Consider the following 27840-nt stretch of genomic DNA (forward strand, 5'->3'; position numbering starts at 1 on the left):
GCCTAGATAAGGATTATGATCTGCCTTGAACGAATATAAAAATGCAATGGAAAATAAGCTGGAATTGAAGAAAGGAGCCCCAGTTTTCCTTATCCTTTTTATTCTACTTTTTCCAAAGACCTAAATATGATGCAAATAGCCCTTGACGTAGTGAGAGTCCACTAATGAACTTAAGGTCTGTTCGTTATGACGTGATTAAGGCATAAGGAATTTTGTCCAAAATCCTAATATTGAAAGACCAGGCCTTTCTATTTAATGGGGAAATACTCCTATTGTGGTGACTCAATGATTTTTAGAGCAATAGAAAACACAAAGGGATGAGCAGTGGACCACTTCATGGGAGTGATAGTCCTCATATGCCTAAGGTTTGAGGTATCCACAGGCTTCAGGACTCTATCTAATATTGGTGTTCAGAACTCAACTACTTCTATCATTTTATTTTTATTTTTTTAAGATTTCATTTATTTGAGAGCCAGAGAGAGAGAGCGTAAGCAGAGAGAATAGAGGGAGAAGGAAAAGCAGGGAGCCTGATGCGGGGCTCCATCCAAGGACCCTGAAATTATGACCTGAGCCAAAGTCAGACATTTAACTAATAACCAAGCCACCCAGGCACTCATTTTTATCATTTTAAGTTATATATTTGAAAATACCATTTTCCATGAAACTATTGTTTAGTGGTTCTTGAATTTATATAGCTATTTTCAAAGCATTTTCAATGTCAATTCAGGTGAAAGAATCCCACGAAGTATATCAAATTGATGGTATTATCCTTGTTTTTCAAAATAAATAGAAAGACTAAGGCTTGCTTATAGCCATGTAAATAGTTAGCTGTCAAGTTAACATGGGAACTCAAAATAGTCTACTGTCAAGTCTGATTCCCTTATATTGTAAAACAATATCTTTTTGCTTTTTAAATAGCCTTTTCATTTTTCTTTTAAGATTTTATTTATGGGCTACCCCAATGGCTTAGTGGTTTAGCACCACCTTCGGCCCAGGGCGTGATCCTGGAGACCCAAGTTCGAGTCCCACATCAGGCTCCCTGCATGGAGCCTGCTTCTCCCTCTGCCTGTGTCTCTGCCTCTCTCTCAATCTCTCTCCTTCTCTCTCTAATAAATAAAATCTTTAAAAAAAAAGATTTTTTATTTATTCATGAGAGACACAGAGAGACAGAGAGGCAGAGACACAGGCAGAGGGAGAAGCAGGCTCCATGCAAGGAGCCCGATGTGGAACTCAATCCTGGGACCTCGGGATCATGCCCTGAGCCAAAGGCAGACGTTCAACCACTGAGCCACCCAGCCGTCCCTGTAAAACAATATCTAATCACTGTTGGTTGGTGTTTTTTTTTTTTTTTCATAGCGTTTAAACATTTTAAAAATGCAATGTCTTACAGTAAGCTTTGGACTTACAATGCTCCAGGTATCATGCGTGTCCCGTCTGGTTAATTTAATATTGTCATGCAGATGCTCTTGAGTTATTCGTATTGATTGTGATAAATTTGTGTTGAGTTACTTGTAAGTGTAGTTTTTTCCCTTTCATTCCCGATCTGTTACCAGGACCATACCAGGGTGGGTGCAGATACCTCGCAGGACATCCAGCTGTTTGGGATAGGAATTCAGCCGGAACACTGTGAGATAGATATTGCATCTGATGGCGACGTTACTCTTACTCCGAAAGAAAATGCACGGTAAGAGAAGTAAAGGCCTACTTCACATATCTGTGAGCCTGATTTTCAGAAGGAGTAGACTGCCCCCTTTCTATCTGTCGCCTCAGTTATATCAAAGGTAGAACTTCACTGGGTTCTTGGGGATAGTCTTTCCCATTGTAGGGAGCTGATAGCGACGCTGAGAGCACCAGCTCGGGGGTGGCTGGTTCTGCCTGGACAGGCTGGGGTATCTTAGGTAAGATCCTGCATCTAAACTTCAGTTTCCTCAGGTGAATCATAATAGTAGGCAAAACAGAAATCACTTGCTCAACGCCTGACACGTACAAATATGGAATAAAGTTAGTTGTTACCCAGTATAATTCATTGTATAGAAAGCAGTTAATCAGATGCATCCATTGTATGAAAAATTCCTAAACCACGCTATAATATGTAGAAATTTGAGAACTGACAGGATAGTATATTTACTTTTGAGTTTCTATTAAATGCTGTCTTGAACTGTTACACAATCAAGTATAAAGTTTATATGAAGTCCTATAACAGTATTTATTAACACGCCAATATCGTGACCAGAATACTCATTTTTTTCTTTTAAAGATTTTATTTATTCATGAGAGACACAGAGAGGGGGTAGGGGGTGGGGCAGAGACACAGGCAGAGGGAGAAGCAGGCTCCGTGCAGGGAGCCTGACGTGGGACTTGAACCTGGGTCTCCAGGATCATGCCGTGGACTGAAGGTGGCACTAAACCCCTGAGCCACCTGGGCTGCCCCAGAATACTCATTTTTATGAGGAAAATCTTACACTCATTTCCAATTATTCTATTAATATTGGCCATATCAATTTCTAAGTGATGACAAACTGAGACTAACAATAATGGCATACATGAGTCATGAAAGTTTATAGGTCTTGTGTTAGTTACAGTGATATCATTGTTGAGATATTTAATGGCAAAAGGATGCTATTCCTTAGTTTTTAACTTATTCTAAGTTTAGGTAACCGTTTGCCTTATGCTGTGTTCCCCTATATTAGAAACTGGATTTTTTTAATATTATGCTTTTTAATTGACAAAATTATATATAAAGTGTACAGTATAGTGTACAATATGATTGGATCATACTCTTTTAACACCATATCTCAAAATAACTTTATTTTATTTTTTTAAGATTTTATTTATTTATTCATGAGAGAGACAGAGACAGAGAGGCACAGATACAGGAAGAGGGAGAAGCAGGCTCTATGCAGGGAGCCTGACACGGGTCTCCAGGATCACACCCCAGGCCAAAGGCGGCACTAAACCCCTGAGCCACCCAGGCTGCCCTAAAAATAACTTTAATCAGCAAATTTCCTCCATTTCCAGTTCCAGTGGCACAGTTTTTTATTCTGTTCTTTGTCTTTCCGCACCTTGCCCAATCTCCTCCTTTCCTGCCCTGGGGCAGTGGTGCATTCATTCAGTATTCTTTGTTACAGGCTCTGTGCAGGGAATGCCCAAGTATAGGGACTCAAAGCCTGGTGGAGGAGAATGAGTAGAAACAACAGTGATTATACAAGAAGATAAGTGCTTTTTCCTGCAGATCTGATCACTATGGAAATGTGTGGGGTTGCAGGACTGGAGATAGGGAGATCTGTTAGGATATTATTATGATATTGTCATGGGAACACAGCAAGTGGCAGAAGAAGTGAAGAACAAAATGTATGGGAGAATTATTTGAGGCAGCCAGGTTTAGTGATGTGCTTGGGGACAGGATGGGGAGTCAGTTAGTAAAAGGGTGAAGTCAGCAATGGTTACAAGGTTCTGTCTTAGGAGACTAGATGAACAGTAGAGATCCTAAACTGAAGGAAGGAGTTACAAGAGGAAGGACAGGCTTTGAGGATGATGGGTAATGAGTGGTAATGGATTCACTTTGAGATCCTGTGAATTTGAGTGTCCTTGGGGTATTAGTGTGAATGTATCCAGTTGGACATTGGATTTGGTGATGTAGAGTTACATTCATAGTATAAAATCGGCCACTAGTGTTGTTGCCTGTATTAAAAGTGGATCCAGAATGTGTAGTGGAAGAAGTAAACCAATGTTTCGAGGATGGTCTGAGGAGCCTGGAGACAAGGGATTCAGAGAGGCAAAGATACAATGCTGAATCCAGGGGAAGAAAAGAATTTTAAGGAAGAAGTCAAAGTAGAGGTTAAAAAGCTTCTGTTGGATATAGCAGTTAGGGAGATACTAGCAATCTTGGGATGTTTAGGGACCAGGTAGATGTAGGTATAGAAGGAAAAAATGCAAAGAAGAGAGAATGGGGGAGTGGCGAAGTTGAACTGAGAATCATGGTTGTGAAGATGGATGTGGGATTGGAGACAGAGCAAGAGAAGGACATAGGTTTAAGGGATAGTCATTGTCTTCAAATCTGTCTTCAAATCCACTTATTCTCTCTTTAGGCATGTCTAACCTACCACTTAACCGTTGCATTGAGTTTTTAATTTCAATGTCTCTGTCTTTCATTTGCAGAAGTTTAGAACATCTTTTTTGTTGTTGTCGTTGGGCTTGGTCTGTATTGGTACAGTCTTGTTTGTACTGCACTGTGTGCCTTCAATAATTAGATTTTTACTTATTTTGGTCTGTATTTGAAACTCTGTCTCTGAATTTGTTGGGGCTTCAGCCGGACTGTCACATCCGCTGGTAACTTTGCTTCCCTAGAGCAGCATGTGATTCCTTAAGTGTGCTCATCTCCAGCAGGAGGTTATCTGTAGGCGTCTTGTGGCCTGGATGAGGGAACATAAATTCCTGCAGAGATATTTTGTATTTGCTTCTTAACAAGTACCACAGGCATATGTCCAACTAGAAATAAATTTTTATGCTAATTTCTTGGCTTGGATTCATTAACAAGCCAGGCAATTTCCATAACTTTTTCTTTATATTGTAATAACAGCATACTATAAATGCCAAAGTGATGTTTTCTATGTGTGTTCAGAAGTAGGTGTGTGTGTGTGTGCATGCATGTGTCTGCATGCACACACACACCTGTATAAGGGTCCCTTCAAAATAGATATGATCACAAAAGTTAACAATAAACAAAAAAGCAAAGTGTATTATATTCCTCTCTCATTTGCTCTGGAACTATTTTTTGTTTTATTCTAGAATAATACTGCCCAATAGAACTTTCTGAGATAATGGGAAGGTTCTAGATATGCCAAGACCATTTCAGTAGCCACTTGTGAGTTGGTGTTTTGAGGTATCAAAATGTAGCCAATGAAAAAAAGAACTGAATTTTTAAATTATAATTTATAGAGTTTAAAATAATAAAGGACACTGACACATTTTTCTTCATCACTGCTATTCCTAGATGTTAGATTATAGCTACATTAGATATGTCTAGATATCCATCTATCTATATATTAGATTATTAGATAGATTATTTAGATACCTTAATAAACTGGGAAGGTATTTTCCTTGAAAACTGACTAATCAATGTTTGTTTTTTAGGTAGAAGAGGTGAGTATTCTGTTAAAAATTTTCCTCTCAAAAAACAACTTTTCATCATCCTTTTGGCAAAAATACTTATATTTTTTAGACATACATATATATTCTGATCTCATTTTCCAGTTTTTGCAGATGAATAATTCAGTCCATAATTCCAAATAGATGGATACAGACCTTTGGAGCTTGAGTTAGCATTGAAAGTCATTTTCATCAGCAAGAATAAAGGGAGCATGTTAGTGTAAAATATACACACCAAAGTTTTATCATGTTCATGTATGATAGATTAAAAACATTTGAGATGGTATTTCCAGGGTATTTTTCTCAATAAAAACTTACTCCCTAGACTTGAAATATTACTATAAAGGTGGGTTTGTTTTCATAGGTGACTTCTTCTTCTGTCACTCTGAGCTAGAGAGTCCTGTAAAGATTAGGAACCAGATAATGAGATTCTGCAAGAAAAGTAACTTACTAAAAAAAAAAAAAAAGAAAGAAAGAAAAAAAAAGGAAAAAAAGTAACTTACTGAAAAACTAAAACAGAATAGTCAACATTATTTTTTTCCATCAAACTCCACCTGACGGTCCTTTAGCAAATTAAACTTTAATTTTTTCATACCAGCAAAATCTTTTTTTTTTTTTTAATGAAGGAAACATTTATAAGAAGACTAAAATTGACATTAAAAATTCTGGAAGACTTTTCCTCTTCCTAAGAAAAGTCGCAGGGGCCAGGTTTTGACTATGTTAAAGTTGATGAGATCAGTTGATGAGATCTCCTGATTGGCAGGAAACCTTATGACTCTGTTACAGTGAGTTACAGCCCCTTGTCACTAGTTAGCTGTAACAAAGCTGAAACGTAGGGAAGCTGCAGTCTTGAGAGGTGAGCTCCAAATGTCCACCGGACAGATCTGGGACTTCAGGATTTGTTTGAGGCAAATCCCGGATGCATAGGCCAACACAAACCCAGAGACACGGCACCCGCCATTGACGGTGTGACGCATGCTGTATGACAAAGACTGTTGTTTCCTCGTGTCCTTTTGTTTGTCGTGTTTTTACAATGTGTTTGATAGGTATTTAGGCTTTAAACCTGGTATTCTTTTTATGTTTTCCCAAGTTTTTATTATGGAAAACTTCAAATATATGACGTAGAAAGAAGAATATAATGAACTTCCATATATCCATCATTCAGCTTCAAAAATGAACACCCCACAGACAATTTTGTTTTTATTTATATGCCCTCCCCATCTCCTCCCTCCTGCCCCTCTGGGTTATTCTAAAGCAAATTCCAGACATTATAACTTTGTGTCTATAAATATCTCAGCTTCTATCTCTAAAAGACAAGTATTCTTGTCTCCCCACCCCGCCCCCATGTTGAAGATGAGCTCCGCCTCTTCATCCCCAGGCTAGATAACCTGGAGCTGGCCTCCTGGCCGCCTGTTGGCCCAGGGCCCAGTCCAGCAACTTCATGCAGATAAGCTCTGCCCCCTGCCCACCAGCAGGACCTGTTGGCCTGAGGAGATCCTGGGCCCTCCCCCTGGCCGGCTGGGCCACCAGCTTCCCTCCTCTGACTCTGGGGGAGTCCACATCCACTCCAGGGAGGTGTCATCTCCCCAGTCCTCTCTCACACACCTTCCTTTGCTGAATTAAAGTTTGTAAGTAAATGGTTTTAAAGAAAAAAAAATCCCATCACACCTAAAATAATTACAGATCATCCCTTACTAATATTCATATATTGAGCTGGTGTTCAGATTTCCCCAATTGTATCATAAATGTTCTTTTCGAGTTCTTTCTTGAAATCAGGATCAAATAAGATTCAACCATTGTCATTGGCTGTTACATCTCTTTTGGCATATGGGTCTCTCCTCCCTCCATTCCTCCGTCTCCCCACCTCATCCTTGCATTTTATTTGCTGAAGATACATGGTTGTTTCCCACAGTCAACATTTTGCTCATTTCCACCACCTTCTGCATTTCCCTAAATCGGCATTTAGATATGAAAACTTGATCAGGTTTGGCTCATATTTGGACAGGAGTATTCCATAGGCATTCTTGTGTCCACCTCCATCAGGAGCACATCACGTCAAGTTGTCTTAGGGATATTGGCAGCCCTTGATCATCATTGCTTAGATCACCTCTTTTGATAGTGGTTTTAAAGCTGTTTTTCCTTCTTTAGGTATTAGTAGAATACATCTGTTAGAAGAAACTTCCCCATTTATCTCTTTGGCTACTAGGGCTGGGTTTTGTCCTCTTTCCGATTGAGCTGACATATTCCACGGTATTCCTTCAGGTCCTGTGTAAATGGCACCCTTGTCTGCAGTACCACCCAGCTGTGGCACGGCGATCGAATCCTGTGGGGAAATAACCACTTTTTTAGGTAACATCTTTGTGCTTCCTAATATTTTCATTTATTTTTTTTCCTGTTATCGGAGTATAAAACAAGTCAACTTTCTCTTAATGATGGAAAACCCCACAGAATTAATTTACCTAAGAGGAAACGGCGAGATTGGTTGAAAGACTTTGAAAAGGAGACAGGCCCACCAGACCATGACCTGGACGCAGCCAGTGAAGCTTCCTCAGAACCAGACTATAACTATGAATTTGCGCAGATGGAAGTTATCATGAAAACCCTGAATAGTAATGGTAAGAGCTTACGTCCAGATTCCTCTGTCTTGGGTAATTCCTGTCACAACACAGTTCATTGAGGGATGCCCTTGCGTGAAGTGGAATTGTCATTCTGAAATTTAGACACATCAAATTGCTAGGTGTTTTTGTTTTTGTTTTTTTGTTTGTTTTTAATGATTTTCTTCATTTGTGAGACAGAGCATGAGCAGGAGGGAGGGATAGAAGGAAAAACAGACTCCCCACTGAGCAGGAAGCCGATGGGGGCTTGATCCCAGGACCCCAATATCATGACCTGAGCTGAAGGCAGGTGCTTAACCAACTGAGCCACCCAGGTGACCCCCCCATTCAGCGATTCTTTGAATACCTAGGGATCCCAACCTTGAACCACGGAGGAGCTCTGGAAGCCTCTGTCTGACGGTGCAGGGACAGCATCACATTTTCCCAGTGGGGCTCTCCCCTGAAACATTTACTTTCTGAATGCTATCTTTGGGTATGCCTATCTGAGAAGAACGTGAGCGTGGCTGGAGAATGTCAATCAGATCTCTGGCATATCAAATTGAGGATTTCATTGCAAGAATAAAGACTTGGACCTTTTTTTATCTCTTTGGATTTTTAGCCCCAAGGACCCCCTCTTTTCAATTATAAAAATGAAGTATAAAGAAAAGGCTAGATTGATAAAACAGGTGTGATGTATTAATAGGAAGATTATAGAAGAAGAGTAGAAAAGAACATCTGTGAGATTAGGGCTGCACATCAGCTGCCAGGGCTTTGGACACTGCACCGCAGGCCGGACCACAGCTAGAAATCAGAACTCCATCCGCTCTGCTACTGGCTCACCAGTTGGGCGGAATTCCAAAAGGCATTCCAGAGTGATGTTCAGACATCAGAATCACATTCATGGGCCCTTTTCCGACATGCCTGAGCAACAAGTCTCCTGTGAGTAATTTTGGATGGATACAGGGTGTGACAGGAGGGCGTGGGCACCAACTCCAGGTGCGGGAACACCTGCTGGAAGAGCATTACGTCTTTACCTGAGATTACAGAATTCTAGAGGTCTCTGTTGCCCAACTGCAGAGCATCCCAATGATAATTTAATCGTCTCTTGTCCCACATCACAGATTTCTAATTTTATTCAATCACTATGTTCTTATCATATTTATATGAAAGCCCTGACTGAGGAGTAGTTAGTATCTGTTAATTCCTCCAATCCTCTTAGCCAAACCAATTAGTCACCGGTGGCCTGACTCATGGTATTAACACGAGTTATCCATTTGTATTCCACATCAAGCCTTGTTCCCCAGGGTTGATTTTTTTTTTCTATTTAAAAGCAGTGTTTCCCCCTCCCAACTCTTTACCCAGTTCCCCGTGTAAGTGGGGCTTCCTTTGGGGGCATGCAGACGTGCTCTTACTCAGTGCCGAAATGCCAGTGGCCTGGTGGTGTTCATGGAATTCACCTCTACTGCTAGGTGGCTTCCCGATAATAAGCCTGTCTGCCTGGTGGTCGTCCCCCTGGTGGTCCTATTTGAAGATTCTCTTCCCTCTCCTGTGGTTTCAGACGAAGCTCCTCCACAAACACTGGGATAAAGGTTTTAACTGATTGGTGTTAGCATGGGGGAGCTTGAGTGGTTTTTAGCAGGGCTGCTGACCGATGCTTATGCCTCATGCTTTGGCAAAATGTAACTAACACAATGGGGAAGAAGCTGAAGTTTTCTGCCTGTCCGAAGCACTCTATTCTTTTTTTTAAAGATTTTATTTATTTATTCATGAGAGACACAGAGAGAGAAGGGCAGAGAGAGAGGCAGAGGGAGAGCAGGCTCCTTGCAGACAGCCCAATGCGGGACTCAACCCCAGGACTCTGGGATCACACCCTGAGCCGAAAGCAGATGCTCAGTCACCGAGCCACCCAGAGGTTCCCAAACCACTCTATTCCTGGTTGAGGAATGCATCCTTTTAAATCATGACCCCTCCCTCCCCCATGTCCCAGCTCCATTGACATCCCATTGGTTACAATCTAATCTAGTAACTGGTCTTTCCCTCTATTTCCAACAGCATACAAGTGTCACTGGTATCATTGCTCCTGTTACTAATGGCTGGCTGACCCATGTCAGCTCAGCGGTTCAAGGCATTGTACTTGCAGATAGTGACTATCCTTCATGCCAGTAATAGGCTAGAATGATGTATTTTCAAATCTCTAAATAATGATCTAAAACCCAAGTCACTGGAATTAAGAGTGAAGCAGACCTAGTATCTGTGGACGATAATGTGTTCTTCTCAAAGGTTCAGAAGAAGAATTAGGCACTCATCTGTTGTCATAGAGTCAGTGGTAGCTTTATTTTTTTTTTTAAAGATTTTATTTATTTATTCATGAAAGACACAGAGAGAGGCAGAGACACAGGCAGAGGGAGAAGCAGGCTCCAGGGAGGGAGCCCGATGTGGGACTTGATCTGAGACTGCGGATCACATCCTGAGCCAGGGGCAGGTGCTCAACCGCTGAGCCACCCAGGTGTCCCCAGTGGTAGCTTTAAAGTTAAGAGCAATTAAAAGGGCTGATGACAAGTCATTGAGCTTATTCTATTTGGGATTAAAGCTGTGTTTTTCCCCCTCCCCCAAAGGATCTGCTTCCCTTCAATTTAGTGATTGGGCACCTAGGTGTGAACGAATACTGATTGTTTATCACATCAGTACCTTCCAGCCTTTACTACTGGCACCCTCTCTTTTTCCTTTCTTGGGGCAGCTAAATAAGTGTAAGCACCTTACATGAATTACATACCAGATAAAAGGATAAACTAATGAAGAGAGAACATGCTATGCCATAATAAACATGATCCTTTCTCTCTTCCTAAAACACCTACCTTTTTGGTATCTCAGCCTTAGGCTCCAGACACTGAGTTTTAAAACCCCTCATTCAAGAGGAGGAAAATGATAGGGAGAAAAATAAACTGTAGACAGTTTTTTGATGGTTGATTGGTTGGTTGAAAATAGGCTAAATGGTCTTTGGTTTCTGTCGTAGGCCATTATCATGGAGTCAGACTGACCTGCCGATTAGGGTGATCTATTTAAAAGATATGCTATAGAGTGATAAAGGCTTGAACTTGGCTAATTGCAAAGATGATATCAAATATATCTAAGAGAATGACTTGTGTTGAAATCAGAGGTTGAAAAAAGGAAAGATAGACAGACATGGAGAAAGAAACCTTAGTCCCTGTATCTCTGCCCAGGCTCTGGGTCGTGTGGTCTGTCCCAGTTCCCTAGGGCCTGGCTATACTGTGGCAAACTGAGGGAGGGATACTTTGACTGGCTCCTTCTTCTATATCTCTTAGTGGTTTGTGGCCACTGATGAAGCCTGGTGAATAGTTATGTCATGGCACCTGCTAAAGCACTTTAAAGCAACCTTGGTCACATTGCCTCTGCATCAGCATGGAACCTTGGGGTGAAATCATCTCAGCCATTTGGGATCATGTGTGTGTTTCTACACACCACTGACTAGCAAGCAGGAATAAGGATTAAATGTCCTATCCAGTGTCTTTTAGCAAATATGTTAGAATATTAATTTTATAAATGGTATGTTTTCCAATTTTCTCTCTCTGGAAAAGATTTATGAAAACTAAGTAGGGCTCTTGAAAACCAGGCTCCATGGAAGTATAAATGGATGGCAAAGACCCTGTCCTTCCTTTTTCAAACCTAGAGCCTAAAAGAGAAAAATTACGTACTGTTTGAGAAATGCATTTTTAAAAAATACTGAGACAACTTTTCTTCTCTAGTCTTATGTATAAAATTCCTTCACACTCCTTCACCATATTATTCATATATTTTTCATAAATTTACAGGACAAGGTCAGGAGTTCTAATGCTTTGGAGTACGTAGATGTCTTACTCTACGGAAAAGGTCTTCCCTCTCATGGTCTGTCTTTAAGAGTTTGGTATTTTTTAAGAGTTCATTTTCCATCAGATTTTCAGGTAATATATTTTAGGGACTCTGTTAGGACTCGATGAAGAAAACTATTTTTGCTTTGAAAAAATGCTGAATTTTAGAATTTTATATCTGTAAAGAATTGCAGTATTCTTTAAAAATACTCTTTAACAGAGTACTAATTCTGAGCCAAACATTGGAAATAAGAATTCACTCTCCATTTATTACTAAACTGATGTCCTACCCCTGTTAGCTCTGATAGTTAGCTCTGATCTGAGTTCAGAACCTAGCTCTGTCACTCATTAGTTCTGTGATCTTAGGTCAGCATCTTCAAAATGGGAATATATCCACCCTCAGGTCTGTTGCACGACTTTCATGAGATGATGCATGTAAAGGCTGTAGTGCCTCTACCTGACTTATAGCCAGCAGCTAGTCGAATTCTTATTGCCATGTGGTTGTCATTTTTTATTAAAACAACTCACCTGTACTCTATGTAGATATCTTGTGATTTTTTAAAATTACTTTCTACTTTTTGTTTTGTATAATTTAACCTTATTTTTTTAAGCTAACATACTATCTCTTTCTCTTTACTGCTTACATAGATGATGAGTATAATTTGCATAGTTATTTCACAAAATGATAGATAGGGCCTAATGGAAAAGTCAGTCAGGAAACATAATCAGGTGATATAAAAATCCATCTTGTCATCTTTATTTCTAATTCTTATCCTGGAAATTAAACTGAGAGTCAGTGTGTGGGAATACAACACGAAAAACACCATTTGAACAGGCAAAGGTACGAACTCAAGGCCAGTCTGAGAATACGAATGCATCTCCTCCCCATCTCGTGTGCTTCAAGGAGATAGTTACGATGATGGTGGTTTTCTTATTTGCCATCCAGATAGTCTGACACAATTGCTTCTCTACAGTCTACTCATGTAGAGATGTCAATAATTTTCTCCTGGGATATATGGTCAGTGCTTTCATTCTCCAGAACACGTAGGTCAGTGGTCATTGCCAAGCTAATGTCCAGCCACGGGCGGTGGCCGCTACCTACACCACAGCCACTGCTGGCCTTGGGCATGACCCCTTTGAACAACATATTTCTATACTTTTTTTTTTTTTTAAGATTTTATTTATTTATTCATGAGAAACACACAGAGGCAGAGACACAGGTAGAAGGAGAAGCAGGTTCCCTGCAGGAAGCCTGATGTGGGACTCAATCCCTGGACCCCGGGATCATGACCTGAGCTGAAGGCAGACCCTCAACCTCGGAGCCACCCACGCGTCCCTGTATTTCTTTCTATATTTGTTCACCACATACATGTTGGTGATCTCTGGATCTGCAAAAGCAAAAAGTCATAAATGGCCTTTTGTTTTTGCAAGTGAATTCATCCCTTCCTCCTCCCCCTTTTTTCTGCTTTCTGTTTTCTTTTTTCAAGTTAAATTGCCTTCTTGGATTTCAACATCTAAGAAATCATATATTCAGTATTTCCAAACATGTGCTGTGATCTATACATTTCCTCCCACATTATAGAAATTCAGGAGTAATAAAATTTGTGGTTAAAATCAGAAATATCAAAACCCTTTGCCATATACTAAAACTGTTGCTAAACGGGCATAGAAAATGACTACCATAAAATTGAAATCTTGTGTGGCTCTTTGAGGCTGTCTTAGAGTTCATGAAGCTTTCCTCGATGGATAGGAGCCCATCCCCCTCTACCGTCTGCTTATAGTGAATTACTGATCCATCTACACATAAGGATGAGCTCGCCAAATTGAAGAAACACAGTAGATGTGGGGAATATTTACATGTAGGACACTTATCTGAAATGTTAATAAAAAGGCAGCTGGGAAGATTTCATCTGGCAGGGCCCCTGGGCCACTCAGAGAAAGCATCTTCAAAGGCTAAATTCTGAGTAGGGAGACAATTCTTGCTGGAAGAAGCACAGCGGGCTGCCCTGTCGTAGCCACCGTGGAAGACACTTGCCTTGTCTCTTGGCCCACCAGACCCAGTGCAAAATGTGGTTCAGGTCCTGGAGAGACAGTACCTGGAAGAAAAGAGGAGCGCCCTGGAGGAGCAGCGGCTCATGTATGAGCGGGAGCTGGAACAGCTCCGCCAGCAGCTGTCCCCGGAGCGGCAGCCCCAGAGCAGCGGCCCCGACCGCCTGGCCTACAGCAGCCAGACGGCTCAGCAGAAGGTGACCCAGTGGGCAGAGGAGAGGTAAGAACGGGACCCACGCCATCAGGGCCTTGGGGCTTTGGTGGGGGGGCATGGAAAAGGGGCATCACCCTAGCAAGGAGAGAAATGCTAGTCCCATATCTGGGTCATTAGCAGTTGCCTTTCCTTTTCAGGGATACTGTCCATCCTCAGTCTGTTTACTATCACTGGTTAAAGACCACTCCTCCCCCTGCTTACCTTTCAGTAAAAATAGCACCAAGTTAGAATATCATCAACAGGTATTAAAATAGAGAAAGTTTGAATATTCCTTTAGCATAAAAGGATTTCTCAGTTTTATTTTTTTGAGATGTTATTTATTTATTCATGAGAGACACACAGAGGCAAAGACACAGGCAGAGGGAGAAGCAGGCTCCCTGCAGGGAGCCAGATGTGGGACTCGATGCCAGGACCCCAGGATCACACTTTGCGCCAAAGGCAGACGCTCAACTGCTGAGCCACCCAGGTGTCCTGCATTTCTCAGTTTTAAATTTCTCTTTGGAGTCTCTTTATTTTATTTTATTATTTTTTTTAATAAATTAATTTTTATTGGTGTTCAATTTACCAACATACAGAATAACACCCAGTGCTCATCCCGTCAAGTGTCCCCCTCAGTGCCCGTCACCCATTCACCCCCACCCCCCGCCCTCCTCCCCTTCCACCACCCCTAGTTCGTTTCCCAGAGTTAGGAGTCTTTATGTTCTGTCTCCCTTTCTGGTATTTCCCACACATTTCTTCTCCCTTCCCTTATATTCCCTTTCACTAGTATTCATATTCCCCAAATGAATGAGAACACACACTATCCTTCTCCGATTGACTTACTTCACTCAGCTCTTTGGAGTCTCTTTAAATACAACTATAATATTAAAAAATATATTAAATGTGAATTTTCAGAATTTATGATTTAAGTATCTTAGGACTGAGGTAGTAGTGGGAGGAACATCAGCCATGAGGACAGTAAGTCACACTCCTGGGTTCTCTTGTGTTCTTAACGGCAGTCTAGGCACAGTGCTCATGTAGCACTCCCAACAGCCCTCTGCCCCAGGGACAGTTATGTCTGTCCCGTAGACAGGGCACTCATTCTATGTATCTTCCTCAGTCACCCACCTGGTTCATGAAAAGGCCAGCGTTTGAACCCAGATCTCTTCAGTCCCCTTACTGATCCCCACACTGTTAGAATAATAATAGCAGTAACCAAAGTAGCACCTGCTGCTTACAGAGCCTTCCTCACGTGCCAGGCACTGAGTGCTTTACGTGTATTCATCTACTCTTCACACCTGATACTGTATTTGATCATTTGCACCCCATTTCATGAATGAGGAAACAGGCTGAGAGGTTGAATGGTTCCCCCAAAGTCATTTAGCCAGCACGTTGGAGCAGCAGGATCAAAGCCATGGCCATCGGAGTCCGGGGCCGGTCTCCTAATCTTGCAGCCACACTGCAGCTCTCTCACGAGCAATGAGACACTTAAGCCTGAGCCACATCCAGGAAGGTGAGCCCCTAGAGAAGAGGGAGGAGGAGGAGCCTGACCCTGCACAACAGGCTAGCAATAGTAATGTACTTGATGGTCTGTTCTGAATTAGAAGAATGCATTGCGTTTTCCCCAGGAACCTGCCTGCTCATCTGTCTGGATACTGAAGTATGAAGATTTATCCTACATGTAACACATTACTCTGTATCTTTTACTGTGCAAAAGAAACCCAGGTTGTCAGTGCTTGTTCTGAGGAGCTGTCTTCTCTGCCTTTACTGTGAGCTGGTGGCTTTCCTTCCTCTAAGCAACAGCAGGCTTGAAAGTCATTGTTGTGATCAGACCCACTGGTACCTTTCTGTTTCTTCCCCCTAATTACTTCAATGTCCTGGAGACTGTGAAAGACAAAAAAGATGCAACAGAAAAGGTGGATTGTTTTTAATGATAGTATTTTTCAGTCGGGCGTTAAATCTTTCTTTTTTCTTTCTTTTTTTTTTTCCTTACCTTAATTCCAAATTGATTTTCTTGGATGCTCAAGGTCTTAAAAAAAAAAAAAAAAAAAAAAAAGGAGAGTAACATGGATGATATTTTGGGGATGTCACTCAAGGGGAGGAGAATGGTCACAATATTGATTTCACCTGAATCACTGGATAAAATTAAGATGTCATTAATGATGGGTAGTTATTATTAGAAGCTGAGACTCTTAACCTAAATAAATGTTGATGGCTTGTGAAATATTGAGGGACTCATACCCAAATGAATGTTGGGGGTCTGAAAATCAAGTACCTTTAAGAGCTAGTGAGAATGTCAAAGAAAACCAGAGATGTAGTTTATTCTTCCTGGATAATCACAGTGTAGTATAGAGCAAGATACAAATAGGTGAAAAGTACATCGTAATAGTAAATTAAAAACCAGTTTTGTCTGGCAAAAGAAAGTGCTGCGGTTCCATAATTATCCCTTTGTCATTTATCCCTGATCTGAAAAATAACTTCCAGGGGCAGGGAACCAGCTTCAGTCATTAACGTGTCCCCAGTGCCTAGCATGATGGTGTCTTTGGTAGGCGCTTTGGGAATATTTATTGTGTGAGGTTATGGAAGTGATGAATGAGTATGTGCCTGGGCAGGGAGCACTGTGAGGTTAGTACATGGTTAGCAGACAGTGGGACCCCGTGCAGTGGAGCCTTTCTCCAGCTGGTTCGTGGAGAAGGAAGGATTTCAGGCAAGGCTGTAAGGTGGCAACTGGACAGACAGACAGGAGATGGGAGATATTTTGAACGGAGCAGGTTGGCACAAACAAATGGGAAGCCATGGAGAAGAGGAAGGTGTGCTTGGGGGATTACACAAGAGCTGTTCTTCTGTTCGATCTAAAAGGTGACTTACAGAGGAGGAGGGAAAGCTACTCCAAAGCTCTTCTGAAGGGTGAAGAGGAGGTTTTTAATTGAGGACTGATGTGCAACAGGCAAGGATTTATGTGTCTGTTGGTAGGAAAGAGGAAGAACCCAGGGACAGTGAGGTTATCGGGAGGGTGTGAGGAAGGGACTGTGAAAACAACACAGAGAGAGATTAAGGAGATATTTCAAAAGAAAAATTAACAAGGCTCTTTTTCTGGATGTTGTGGAGAAAAGACTGAGCTGGCTAGAAGAATTCAAATCCGGGTAACTGAAAAAAAAAAAAAAAAGATAATATCACTCAGAAAAACCAGGCAGGTAAGATCCATGTGTCACATATCTTAGGTTAACTTTATATTAACATCTTTGCAGGGTACCTCCTGTGTCACTTCTAAGGTGATGAGAAAGGAGTAGAGATGGGGCGTTCCACACTCATCTTTGTCCTATTAAGGGAGGGCAGGAGGTCTATAAATGGGAGAGAAGAGAAGCTAGGTAAGGCTAGAGAAACAGTCTGTTGGCCCGGGTTACCATTGAGCACAAATCCACATGTGGAAATCAGAACCTCTCTTCTTTCAGAAGAAAGAAGGTAGTGGGTAGTTTGAGGGTATCCCACAGTGGGCCGTGCACTTGGCCAGGAATTAGGTATAATGATAAAAAAGACATAGTTCTCACCCTGGGGTGCCTGCAGCTCCATAGAAGAGACAGGCATTAGCCATATAATTATTACAAATAAATGAGAGATTATAACTAGGACAAATGCTGTGGTGCTGGGAGACCATTTAATAGGGTTTTGACCTATTCAGTGTCAGAACAGTAGACAAGGTCTCACAAGGAACTGCTTTTGTGCAGAGTTGAAAAAGTTGAATTTCTGGTGCTACAGAAGTCCCCATTTTTTGCCTTTTACTAACTGAAGCAATTGTGTGGAACACTGTCTACTTCTGGACTCCACAGATTCTCTCCCCGGCCCTGCTCTCCTGTCCCCACCCCCAAAAGCACACAGCAAGTCATAATCAGTTCTTTTCCTGAAAGAAATCCTTTTTTGTTTTTGGGGGGCAGCATCATGTCAAAATCTAGCCATTTTCAAATGTTAGAAGGTTTTTTTTTTAAGATTTTATTTATTCATGAGAGACAGAGAGAGAGAGAGCAGAGAAACAGGCAGAGGGAGAAGCAGGCTCCCTGCAGGGAGCCCAATGCAGGACTTGATCCCGGGTCTCCAGGAACATGCCCTGGGCAGAAAGAAGGCAGGTGCTAAACCGCTGAACCATCCAGGGATCCCCAGTTAGAGGGTTTGAAGTATGGTTTTTAGTTAAGTCCCTCCACATATTTGCTCTTTGTGGGTGATACCAGCAGAGAGCCTGCAGTACGCTGGTGGGAGGAGAGAAACACGAACAAGTGTTGATGTTGACAAAAACCAGTTGAAAAATATTGCCTGGAAGGAGTTTTCTACCACTTTCTAATAACATGACTCACTTAGAAACAGGATCAGTTTCCTTTTCTTTTAGATTTTCTTATTTCCTTTGCTGCTACCCCACAGGGATGAGCTCTTCCGTCAAAGCCTGGCAAAACTTCGCGAGCAGCTTGTGAAAGCAAATACCTTGGTAAGGGAGGCCAACTTCTTAGCTGAGGAAATGAGCAAACTCACTGACTACCAAGTGACCCTGCAGATCCCTGCTGCAAACCTCAGTGCCAACAGAAAGGTAAGAGTGTTTAAAAAAAAAAAGAGAGAGAGTAAAACATACAACAGTATATCCTCCAAGATAGAATATAAACCTGACATCCAAAGAATATCCATGAGGAGATTTGATGTGAGCCAGAGTATTTATACTTTTTAAGATTTCCTCTATTAATATAATATTGTATGCCAACTATACTAAAATAGTAAAAATTAAAAAAATATATATTTCCTCTATAGAGTCCCCCCTCAAGTATACATGCTCTTAGATGTGTTAAAACTAGAAATAGATCTAAGTTCGGGGCACCTGGGTGGCTCAGTGGTTGAGTGTCTGCCTTTGGCTCAGGTCGTGATCCTGGGGTCCTGGGATTGAGTCTCCCATCCGGCTCTCTACAGGGAGCCTGTTTCTCCCTCTGCCTATATCTCTGCCTCTCTCTCTCTCTCTGTCTCTCATGAATAAATAAAATCTTCTTAAAAATTGAGTAATTCCTCTTGCTTTTCTCTTTTCTATAAATGTTCCCTTCTGGAATGGGAGCTAAGTATAAGTTTTGTTACAGTCTTTTTTTTTTTTAATTTTTTTTATTATTATTTTTTATTTATGATAGTCACACACAGAGAGAGAGAGAGAGGCAGAGACACAGGCAGAGGGAGAAGCAGGCTCCATGCACCAGGAGCCTGATGTGGGATTCGATCCCGGGTCTCCAGGATCGGGCCCTGGGCCAAAGGCAGTCGCCAAACCGCTGCACCACCCAGGGATCCCTACAGTCTTATTTTTAAGAGTGGATTCTACAAGAAAGGAAGACTTGTAGAATACCTTTCTTTTGTACACAGAACGGCCCTTTGCAGTCATTGGGAAGTTTACCATCATTTCAATTTGAGGAATTTTTTCTTTAAAGAGAAATGTCGAAAGAAAATAATCTTTCATCCATTTATATTTCCCTCCAGCAAGCAAGCAAGAAATGAGTCAGGGAGTATTCCATTAATCTTTCTGCATTTCAGTCCTTTGACCAAGCAGTTCTTTGAGAAATTGATGTTAAATCCAGTCATAGAAGTGTTCGTAAAGATTATGTACTTTTTGTCCAAGGATGCTCATTATAATGGCCTTTAGAGTAGCAAAAATTTAAAATAGTCATGATGTTGAACAATATAATAATTTGTCAGATGAGTGGTATATTCGTATGATAGATTTCTATGTTTCCATTAAAGATCATGTCTGTGAGGGGCGCCTGGGTACTCAGTTAAGCATCTGACTTTGACTCAAATCATGATCCCGGGGTCCTGGGATCAAGCCCCACATCAGGCTCCCTGCTCGGGGGTGGGGGTCGGGGGGAGGGTCTGCTTCTCCCTCTGCCCCCCCCTTGCACGCGCTCTCTTTCTCTCAAATGAATAAATAAAATCTGTTTAAAAGGGAAAAAAAATCATGTCTATGAGGAATATTTAACAACACAAGATGATCATAATATAAAAACTGGAGAGAAGAGATTTATAGTTTGGTTCTAGTGATAAAAAGCATGTGCATAGGTCTACACAGATTTCATTAACCTTTCTGCAGTTGAGTTGAAAATAATCCAGAATATTCCCTAGAATACTCTGTGTGGTAGAATTTCATCTTCCTGTATGCACGAGGCATCTTTTTCCAGCTTGCTACTTGACGATAACCTACATTGCTCAAACAACCCAAAAAGTCACAATTAAGGTTTCTCTGGTTTGTTGTTTGTTTTTGTTTTCCTTCACTCTGCAGAGAGGAGCGATTGTGAGTGAGCCAGCTATTCAGGTGAGGAGGAAAGGAAAGAGCACCCAAGTTTGGACCATTGAGAAGCTGGAGAATAAATTAATTGACATGAGAGATCTTTATCAAGAATGGAAGGAAAAAATCCCTGAGGTAAAAGAGACAAAATGTAAAGGAGATTTGACCATTTTGAAAGCAGAGTGTAAGTGATACCACTGTTCAAGCGCGCGCGCGCGCAGCACACACACACACACACGCGGCGGGAAGTATATGCAGTCATGCTTTGGACATGCATTTCAGAGAAGTAACATAGAAGTGACCCTGAGAGGGGTCCTGAATCGGATCGGTCATAAAGCCTGTGACTCCCACATGAACAAGAGCCAAATAAAGAGAACACGCAACATATTCTTGTTAGGGGTTTTTGCTGCATTTCAAGTGAACTGGAATAGAACAAAGTGAATCCGTGAACAAATAGAATCAAAGTGATCTGTTTGGTCAGTGTTGTAAAACATCCATGTGGATGGAATCGGCTTGGATTCTATATTCATTCATGCTCTCCCAGTTGTGATCATGGCACGAGAGACTACAAAGAAGAATCTTAGAAAACACAATCCATTTCTGGGGATATTGGTAATGGAAAAGAAGCCTCGGTGAAGGAAAAATGAGGCAGAGCGCAGGGAATGGAGTGAAAAAGACTGCACGTGGGGTGTGAGAGGGAAGAAAGGAAGTAACTATGGAGGAGCTCTCCACGAGGACATCCCTCTTGGAGGGATAGCCCCCCAGCTGTCAAGCCCCTCCCACAGGCTGCTTTTGTTTTATTTGTGCGACAAGATTGCGATTTTACTTCTTTTTAATTTCTTTAGATAAATGCTTTCTTTTCAAAAACATTCTTAAGGGCTAGTTTTAAATAATATTATCCAAGTTGATGTTTTGTTTCCTACTCATCTTCCTCCCTGCCCACCCTACCCATCAGGCAAAGCGTCTCTATGGGAAACGAGGTGACCCTTTCTATGAAGCGCAAGAGAATCACAACCTGATTGGCGTGGCTAACGTGTTCTTGGAGTGTCTCTTCTATGATGTGAAACTTCAGTACGCAGTTCCTATCATCAGCCAGCAGGGGGAGGTAAGGACAAGCCAGCCTTGGAAGAAACCATTGACGTGTGTGCGTGTGCGTGTGTGCGTGTGTGTGTGTGTGTGTAAGAATCCAATTTAAATTCTGCTTGAGGTCCGTCAGGAAACTACGGTGAATAGTCAGGGTCACATTCATTCTTCTCTGTTCAAATCAACAGAAACTATCAAAACTAAATCATGGTTTCTTAAGAATATAAGATTAAAATCACGTAAGATGATTATAACATTTTTTTTTATTTATGGTTCACGGGGGTTTTTTCCTTTGTTTCCGTCAAATTAGAAATCTTTTGGAAACCAGATTCAGCTCTGTCCCCATGTTCCTCTGCCTTCATCTCTTACGTTTGTTTAATGTACTCAAATTCCTTGCCGGCTCCCATGTGGTCTTCACAAGATATAACTGGGAGCATTATCTTTAAATCTAAGATATTCAAGGAAAACAAGCTTAGCTCCTTTTTTAAAAAGCAGAAGAAAACAAAACCCCTCACACTTCAGTTATTTACATGCATTGGCCTTGTGTGGGCCTAAGACGTTTTAGAAGATATTCAGGTTCAAACTTTTTTATTTTTGGCATTTCATCAACTGATGTTTTTATTTTAAATTTAGTGACGTCTGTAGTCTTGAGTTTGCCCTTTCATAACATGCAGAGCTGAAATACTTAGCTATTTTTTGTGATCCTTAGGGTAGGCCGCAAGTAGGATACCATTCTGGCCGAAATGAACCAGAAAACAGAGCCCAGGTTCCCAGCTATGGTGTGGAAGTACACAGCTCACATTCTATGTGGCAACCCCCCTGGGGACATGCTGCTCTAGAAGACCAGTGGGCTAGAGTTGCTTTGTCCCACGTGAAAAATGAGTAAAACTCCTGTGGCAAAGGAATTCAGGGGTTCTTTTTTTTTTTTTTTAATGATTTTTAAATTTTTACTTAAATTCAGTTTATTAACTTAATGTATTATTGGTTTCAGAAGTAGAAGTCAGTAATTCACCAGTCTTCCATAACACCCAGTGCTCATTCCATTATGTGTCCCGCTAAATGCCCCGCCATCATCCAGTTACCTCATCCCTCACCACATCCCCCTCAGCAACCTTCAGTGTGATTCCTATGATTGAGAGTCTCTTATGATTTGTCTTCTCTCTGATTTTGTCTTTTATTTTTTTCTCCCTTCCCTATGATCCTCTGCTTTGTTTCTTAAATTCTACATGAGTGAAATTGTATATATGTCTTTCTCTGGTTGACTTGTTTCACTGAGCATAACACCCTCTAGTTCTATCTACATTAATGCAAATAGCAAGATTTCTTTTCTTTTGATGGCTGAGTAATATTCCATTGTGTGTGTGTGTGTGTGTATAATATTATATAATATATATACACGAATCTTCTTCCATTATATACATACATACATACACTATAATACATACATTATATATAATACATACACGTATTATATTCATATATAATATATATATATGAATCAAATCTATTCATTTGTTGATGGACATCTGTGCTCTTTCTGTAGTTTGGCTATTATGGACATTGCTGCTATAAACATTGGGGTGCAGATGTCCCTTCGTTTCATCACATTTGTATTTTTGGGGTAAATACCTAGTAGTACAATTGCTGGTTCATAGGGTAGCTCTATTTTCAACTTCTTGTGGAACCTCCATACTGATTTCCTGAGTGGCTGCACCAGCTTGCGTTCCCACCAACATGTAAGAGGTTCCCTTTTCTCTGCATCCTTGCCAACATCTATCATTTCCTGACTTGTGAATTTTAGCCTTTCTCTCAGTCAGGTGTTCTTAAGCTAGGGTCTGGGTGGCGCTTTGAGTGTTCCATTCATCCCTCTGAAATTATTTTAAAAATGTATCTGACTCTCAAAAACATTGAAAAAGAGCTTGAGAACGATTATTTTCAAACTGATTTCTCCTGTTCCCCTCTTCCCCCTCCTCTAACTGATTCCTCCATATTGGTCTCGCTCATCCAGTACCACTGACCAATTTCTCAGGTCTGTGCTGCCAATGCCAGTTGCTATGTGGAAGTTGGGTCTAACCTGCCTTTAAAAATGAGGCTTACTATTTAAGATGACACAGCACTGTCAAAATATGTGTCACCTTTACAACTCTAGCCATTGCAACCCTAACCTGTGGCTGAAGGATAACTTGGCCAGTTACAGCTCAGGGGATGCCAAATGCAAGATAATTCTTGTCCCTTAATTCATTTCTATGCAACCAGCTATAAGAGAGCACTAAACTACGCCTATCCAGAGGACCACCAGGATATGGAGGATACTTTAAGTCTTTGGGGGAGGCAGACTGTTTTAAAGGAACGGTTTCCTTATAACTTGGTGTCTTTGTACTTGTCAATCCTCCTGGGATAGATCTCATTTCCTAGGGGAGCCTGCCTTCACCCTGCTCCCTCCGCCCCATTGAGTTACATACCTATTCTCTGCTCCCAAGAGAGTGGACACTCCATGAGCCTGCTGACTATGTCTTCCGGTTTACTTTTTTTTTTTTTTTAAGATTTAATTTATTTATTCATGAGAGAGATACAGTAAGAGAGGCAGAGGGAGAAGCAGGCTCCCCGCAGGGAGCCTGATGTGGGACTTGATCCCAGGACCCTGGGACCATGACCTGAGCCGAAGACAGATGCTCATCCACTGAGCCACACAGGTGCCCCGCGGTTTACTGTTATAAGTGCAGAACTTAGTGCAGTTCTTGGCACACAGCCGATTCCTGGATCACTTTATCCCATAACAACCTGCACAAAGCTCTGGACTATTTGTCTCGATATTCCCATGAGGCAAGTATTTGATCAGAGGAGTAAACAAATGAATATATGAATGTGGAAAACAGACGACTCCAAGTAGAATATGATAGCTGCCTATGCTCAGTTCTTGGGCTGCCTGGAAAGAAGGACGGGAACGAAGCTGATTCCAGAAAGCAAGTGGCAGAGAAGCAAATGGCTCCAAGTCAGACAGGGTGATTGCAGGGGCACCCAGGGGATGGACTGGCCACGGAAAGGGTGAGTTCCCCATTGTCAGAAATGGCCCAGCAGGAGCCCTGGGGCTGCTCCCTGGGAGTGCAGTAGAGTGCTCTCTGTCTTAGGTCAGACTCCACAGGATGCCTATCAACCCCCAGACACTCTGGTCCCCACCGCAGGTTGCAGGGCGCCTCCATGTGGAAGTGATGCGAGTGACAGGGGCTGTCCCGGAGCGTGTGGTGGAGGACGACTCCTCTGAGAACTCCAGCGAAGGCGGGAGCCTTGAAGTCGTGGACAGCAGCGGGGAGGTCATTCACCGAGTCAGGAAGCTGACCTGCCGGGTGAGAGGACGAGATGGGCAGGTGCCCATGAATGACCCTGTTCATCCAAAGCAGTTCTACAGAAAATCTTAGAGGAGATTTTCTTAGGGCATAGTAAACATTAAACAGTCTGATCTTAAATGCAACGGTGGGCAGGGACTCTTTCCAGAAGTAGAGCACACTTCCTGAGGCCAGTTGATGAAATTTTAAAAGCCCTTGTGCATTTAGCATGCAGGGAGAGTATATTGTTCAGTGAATCAGGCTTTTCTAGCAAGGGTTGCATCTGTGTCAGAAACTCAGTCACTAGGAAAATTTAAGAGGGTGTGTGTCTCTGTTGCCAGATCCTCATGCTATAGTCATGGTTCTGGTACAGACCTGTTATTGGCAGAAACCTTCATGTGCCAGATATTTTTCAGATGTCAAGTGGATAACTGATTTCTGTATTTCCTCACTGACTCTTAAGTTTAAAATACTTGAAGTAAGAATGTATACTTTAATGTTCTCTTTCTTTCTTTTTTTTTTTTTAAGATTTTTTTATTTATTCATGAGAGACCCAGAGAGAGAGGCAGAGATACAGACAGAGGGAGAGAAGCAGGCTCCTCGAAGGGAGCCCCATTCGGGACTCGATCCCAGCCCCCAAGACCATGCCCTGAGCCAAAGGCAGATGCTCAACTCCTGAGCCACCCAGGCATCCCTAATGTTTTTTTTCTTTTTTCTTTTTTAAGATTATTTATTTATTTATTCATTCATTCATTCATGAATGAGACAGAGAGAGAGAGAGAGGGAGAGAGAGAGAGGCAGAGACACAGGCAGGGAGCCAGACGTGGGACCCGATCCCAGGTCTCCAGGATCACGCCACAGGCCAAAGGCAGGCGCCAAACTGCTGAGCCACCCAGGGATTCCCCCCTAATGTTTTCTTTACGGGAGTTATAGTGCATGTTTTTTTATTGTTGTTATTTTATATCTCTTTAGGTAAAAATTAAAGAGGCAACTGGGCTGCCCTTAAACCTCTCAAATTTTGTCTTCTGTCAATACACATTCTGGGACCAGTGTGAATCTACAGTGGCTGCCCCGGTGGTGGATCCTGAGGTGAATTCCCCTCAGACCAGGGACGCCCAGTACACCGTGACCTTCTCTCACTGTAAGGTACGGGCGCCCTTACAGAATGAGCTGCGCGGGAGGCATGAACCCGGGTGCCATTCAGAGCTCTTCTTATAACTTAGAAGTCTCCTCCTAAGAATGTTTAAGGAATGTAATATGTGTGTTGGACTTTTTAACCTCAAAATGTTCTCCAGTACAAATTCAAATGGGAACTATTTAAAATAGAGTCTGAAAGACCTCTACCTGAAGTCTTACGCCCTAGAGGTGGAATGGCCAGTGACAGTTTGTACAACTTTAGATAAACTTTCTATGCCCTACAACTTTTATGTGTGTTGTCAATACATGTTCACACACAAATGGGCATAGATACAGTCTTTTACCATCTTGAATGCATAACTTTTTAAGTTTTTATTTATTCATGAGAGACACACAGTGAGAGAGACAGAGACATAGGCAGAGGGAGAAGCAAGCTCCCTGTGGGGAGCCTGACTCAGGATTCAATCCCAGGACCCTGGGATCACAACCTGAGCCAAAGGTAGATGCTTAACTGCTGAGCCACCCAGGCTTCCCACATGTATAACTTCTTGCAAAAGTTTTTTACCAAAAATGTCACATTATTTGTATTGTAGAATTATGCCTTTTAATATATGTGAACCTCTTTTCATTCTTTTGAATGTGGTATAGCATTTCAGGCATAGCATTCTGGTGTGCCATATGGGTTTTTAAAGAAAATGTAAATGAACAAGGCGAATTTCTGGTGACTGCTGGTTGTCCCTGTCTTGTGGCTATAAGCTCCCCTTCCTAACTTTCACGTCAGACTCCCCATGGGTTGTTTCTGACAGACAGATGCTACCTTCTGTGTAATTTTGGTTTTCCTTGTACAATCCTTAACAGATACTCCAAACCCCTTCCTTTGGAAATGGTGCTTTTTCTTTCTGGCTCTACACATATCAAATTTCACATAGGTAAAGACTGTCAAGTCTTTCTTTTTCTGAAAACAAATAGTCCACTTTTTTTTTTCTTTCGCTTATATTCACCAAGTTTGTTTCTCAAAATCCCTATTATTTTTTTGTTATTGTTGTCTGGATACTCTGAAATATTCCCCATCTTTCTTTGGATCCACAAAGCTATTCTTGTAGAAGGATGAAGTCTGAATTTTAAGTACATTCTAGTTAACAACTGGTTTGATAAACACTAGTCGCAGAGTCCTTGGATTCACTGCATGACCCTGGGTTTTTTCCATCAATAAATGTGTAGATTGTATTAAGTGATCATTAGTTTGTTTTCCTTCTAAAATTCTGGCTCTGTGTCCGAACTAAATAGACAAGAAGGTAAGTAGTAGCATGTTCAATCAGTATAGCACAGGTCTTTCCAGAAGCCACAGAGTTGTCTTCCCCAGAGATTCCAGTAAGATGCTGCTGGAAAGAAGCTCGGTGTGGCCCCTCGCCTGCCGCTTCATTCAGTGTGATTTCCATACTTCTCAGTCCACGCAGCATTCACTTCCTCACATCCTCTGTCTGCTTTTTATGATGAGCTGGAGTGGGAGACTTTCAGAGTAAGAGCACAGAATCATGAAGTTAATCATAGGAAATTTAATTCTATTTTCAGTCTCCCAAGCCAGAGCAAGGAGCAATCAGACATTCTTTTTTTTTTTTTTCTTTAAACGATGTGCTGATTAGTTTATAACCGTGGGAGTTCTGAGTGGTCCTGCAGAACCAAGAATGCAGATTCCCTTCTGCACCCCACAGGCACTGGAATGTGGGACAGGACACATTCCTCAGTGTCCACATTGATTGAGGAAAGAAGTCCATTAAATCATTTCTTCCTCACTAGTATGAAGAGCTGGTATTTGGGTTTTTTTTTTTCTTTTTTAAAGATTTCATCTGTTTATTGATGAAAGACACAGAGACACAGGGAGAGGGAGAAGCAGGCTTCCTGTGGGGAGCCGGATGTGGGACTCCATCCCAGGACCCCAAGATCACGACCTGAGCAGAAGGCAGACGCTCAACCACTGAGCCACCCGGGTGCCCCTGTTCCGGGTCTTTAACACAGCACAGGTGGTTTTCCAGTTGGGATTCTGCAGACTAACAGCCTCCAAAGTGAATCTCTATACAATCAAAAGGTAACACGGAAATTTCACAGATTGCTCTGTGCGTGATTCCTGCTGTTCTTCCCTTGCTCCCGCTTA

General features: G+C 41.8%; 1 protein-coding gene across 6 annotated transcripts in view; it reads left to right on the top strand.

The window, feature by feature from the left end:
* The window catches only part of KIF13A (kinesin family member 13A), a 212482-nt gene that overhangs the window by 151680 nt on the left and 32962 nt on the right, over window positions 1-27840 (top strand). For all 6 annotated transcript variants that reach the window (XM_055322478.1, XM_055322476.1, XM_055322475.1 and 3 more), the window contains 9 exons: window positions 1554-1684; window positions 7411-7497; window positions 7597-7763; window positions 13664-13877; window positions 18261-18423; window positions 20140-20280; window positions 21101-21250; window positions 24411-24572; window positions 25524-25697. In XM_055322478.1, coding sequence (XP_055178453.1) covers window positions 1554-1684; window positions 7411-7497; window positions 7597-7763; window positions 13664-13877; window positions 18261-18423; window positions 20140-20280; window positions 21101-21250; window positions 24411-24572; window positions 25524-25697 — 1389 coding nt within the window. The remainder of the gene's footprint in view (window positions 1-1553; window positions 1685-7410; window positions 7498-7596; window positions 7764-13663; window positions 13878-18260; window positions 18424-20139; window positions 20281-21100; window positions 21251-24410; window positions 24573-25523; window positions 25698-27840) is intronic.

The sequence above is a fragment of the Nyctereutes procyonoides genome, unplaced genomic scaffold, assembly GCF_905146905.1.
Source record: "Nyctereutes procyonoides isolate TBG_1078 unplaced genomic scaffold, NYPRO_anot_genome, whole genome shotgun sequence".
Taxonomy (NCBI): Eukaryota; Metazoa; Chordata; class Mammalia; order Carnivora; family Canidae; genus Nyctereutes; species Nyctereutes procyonoides.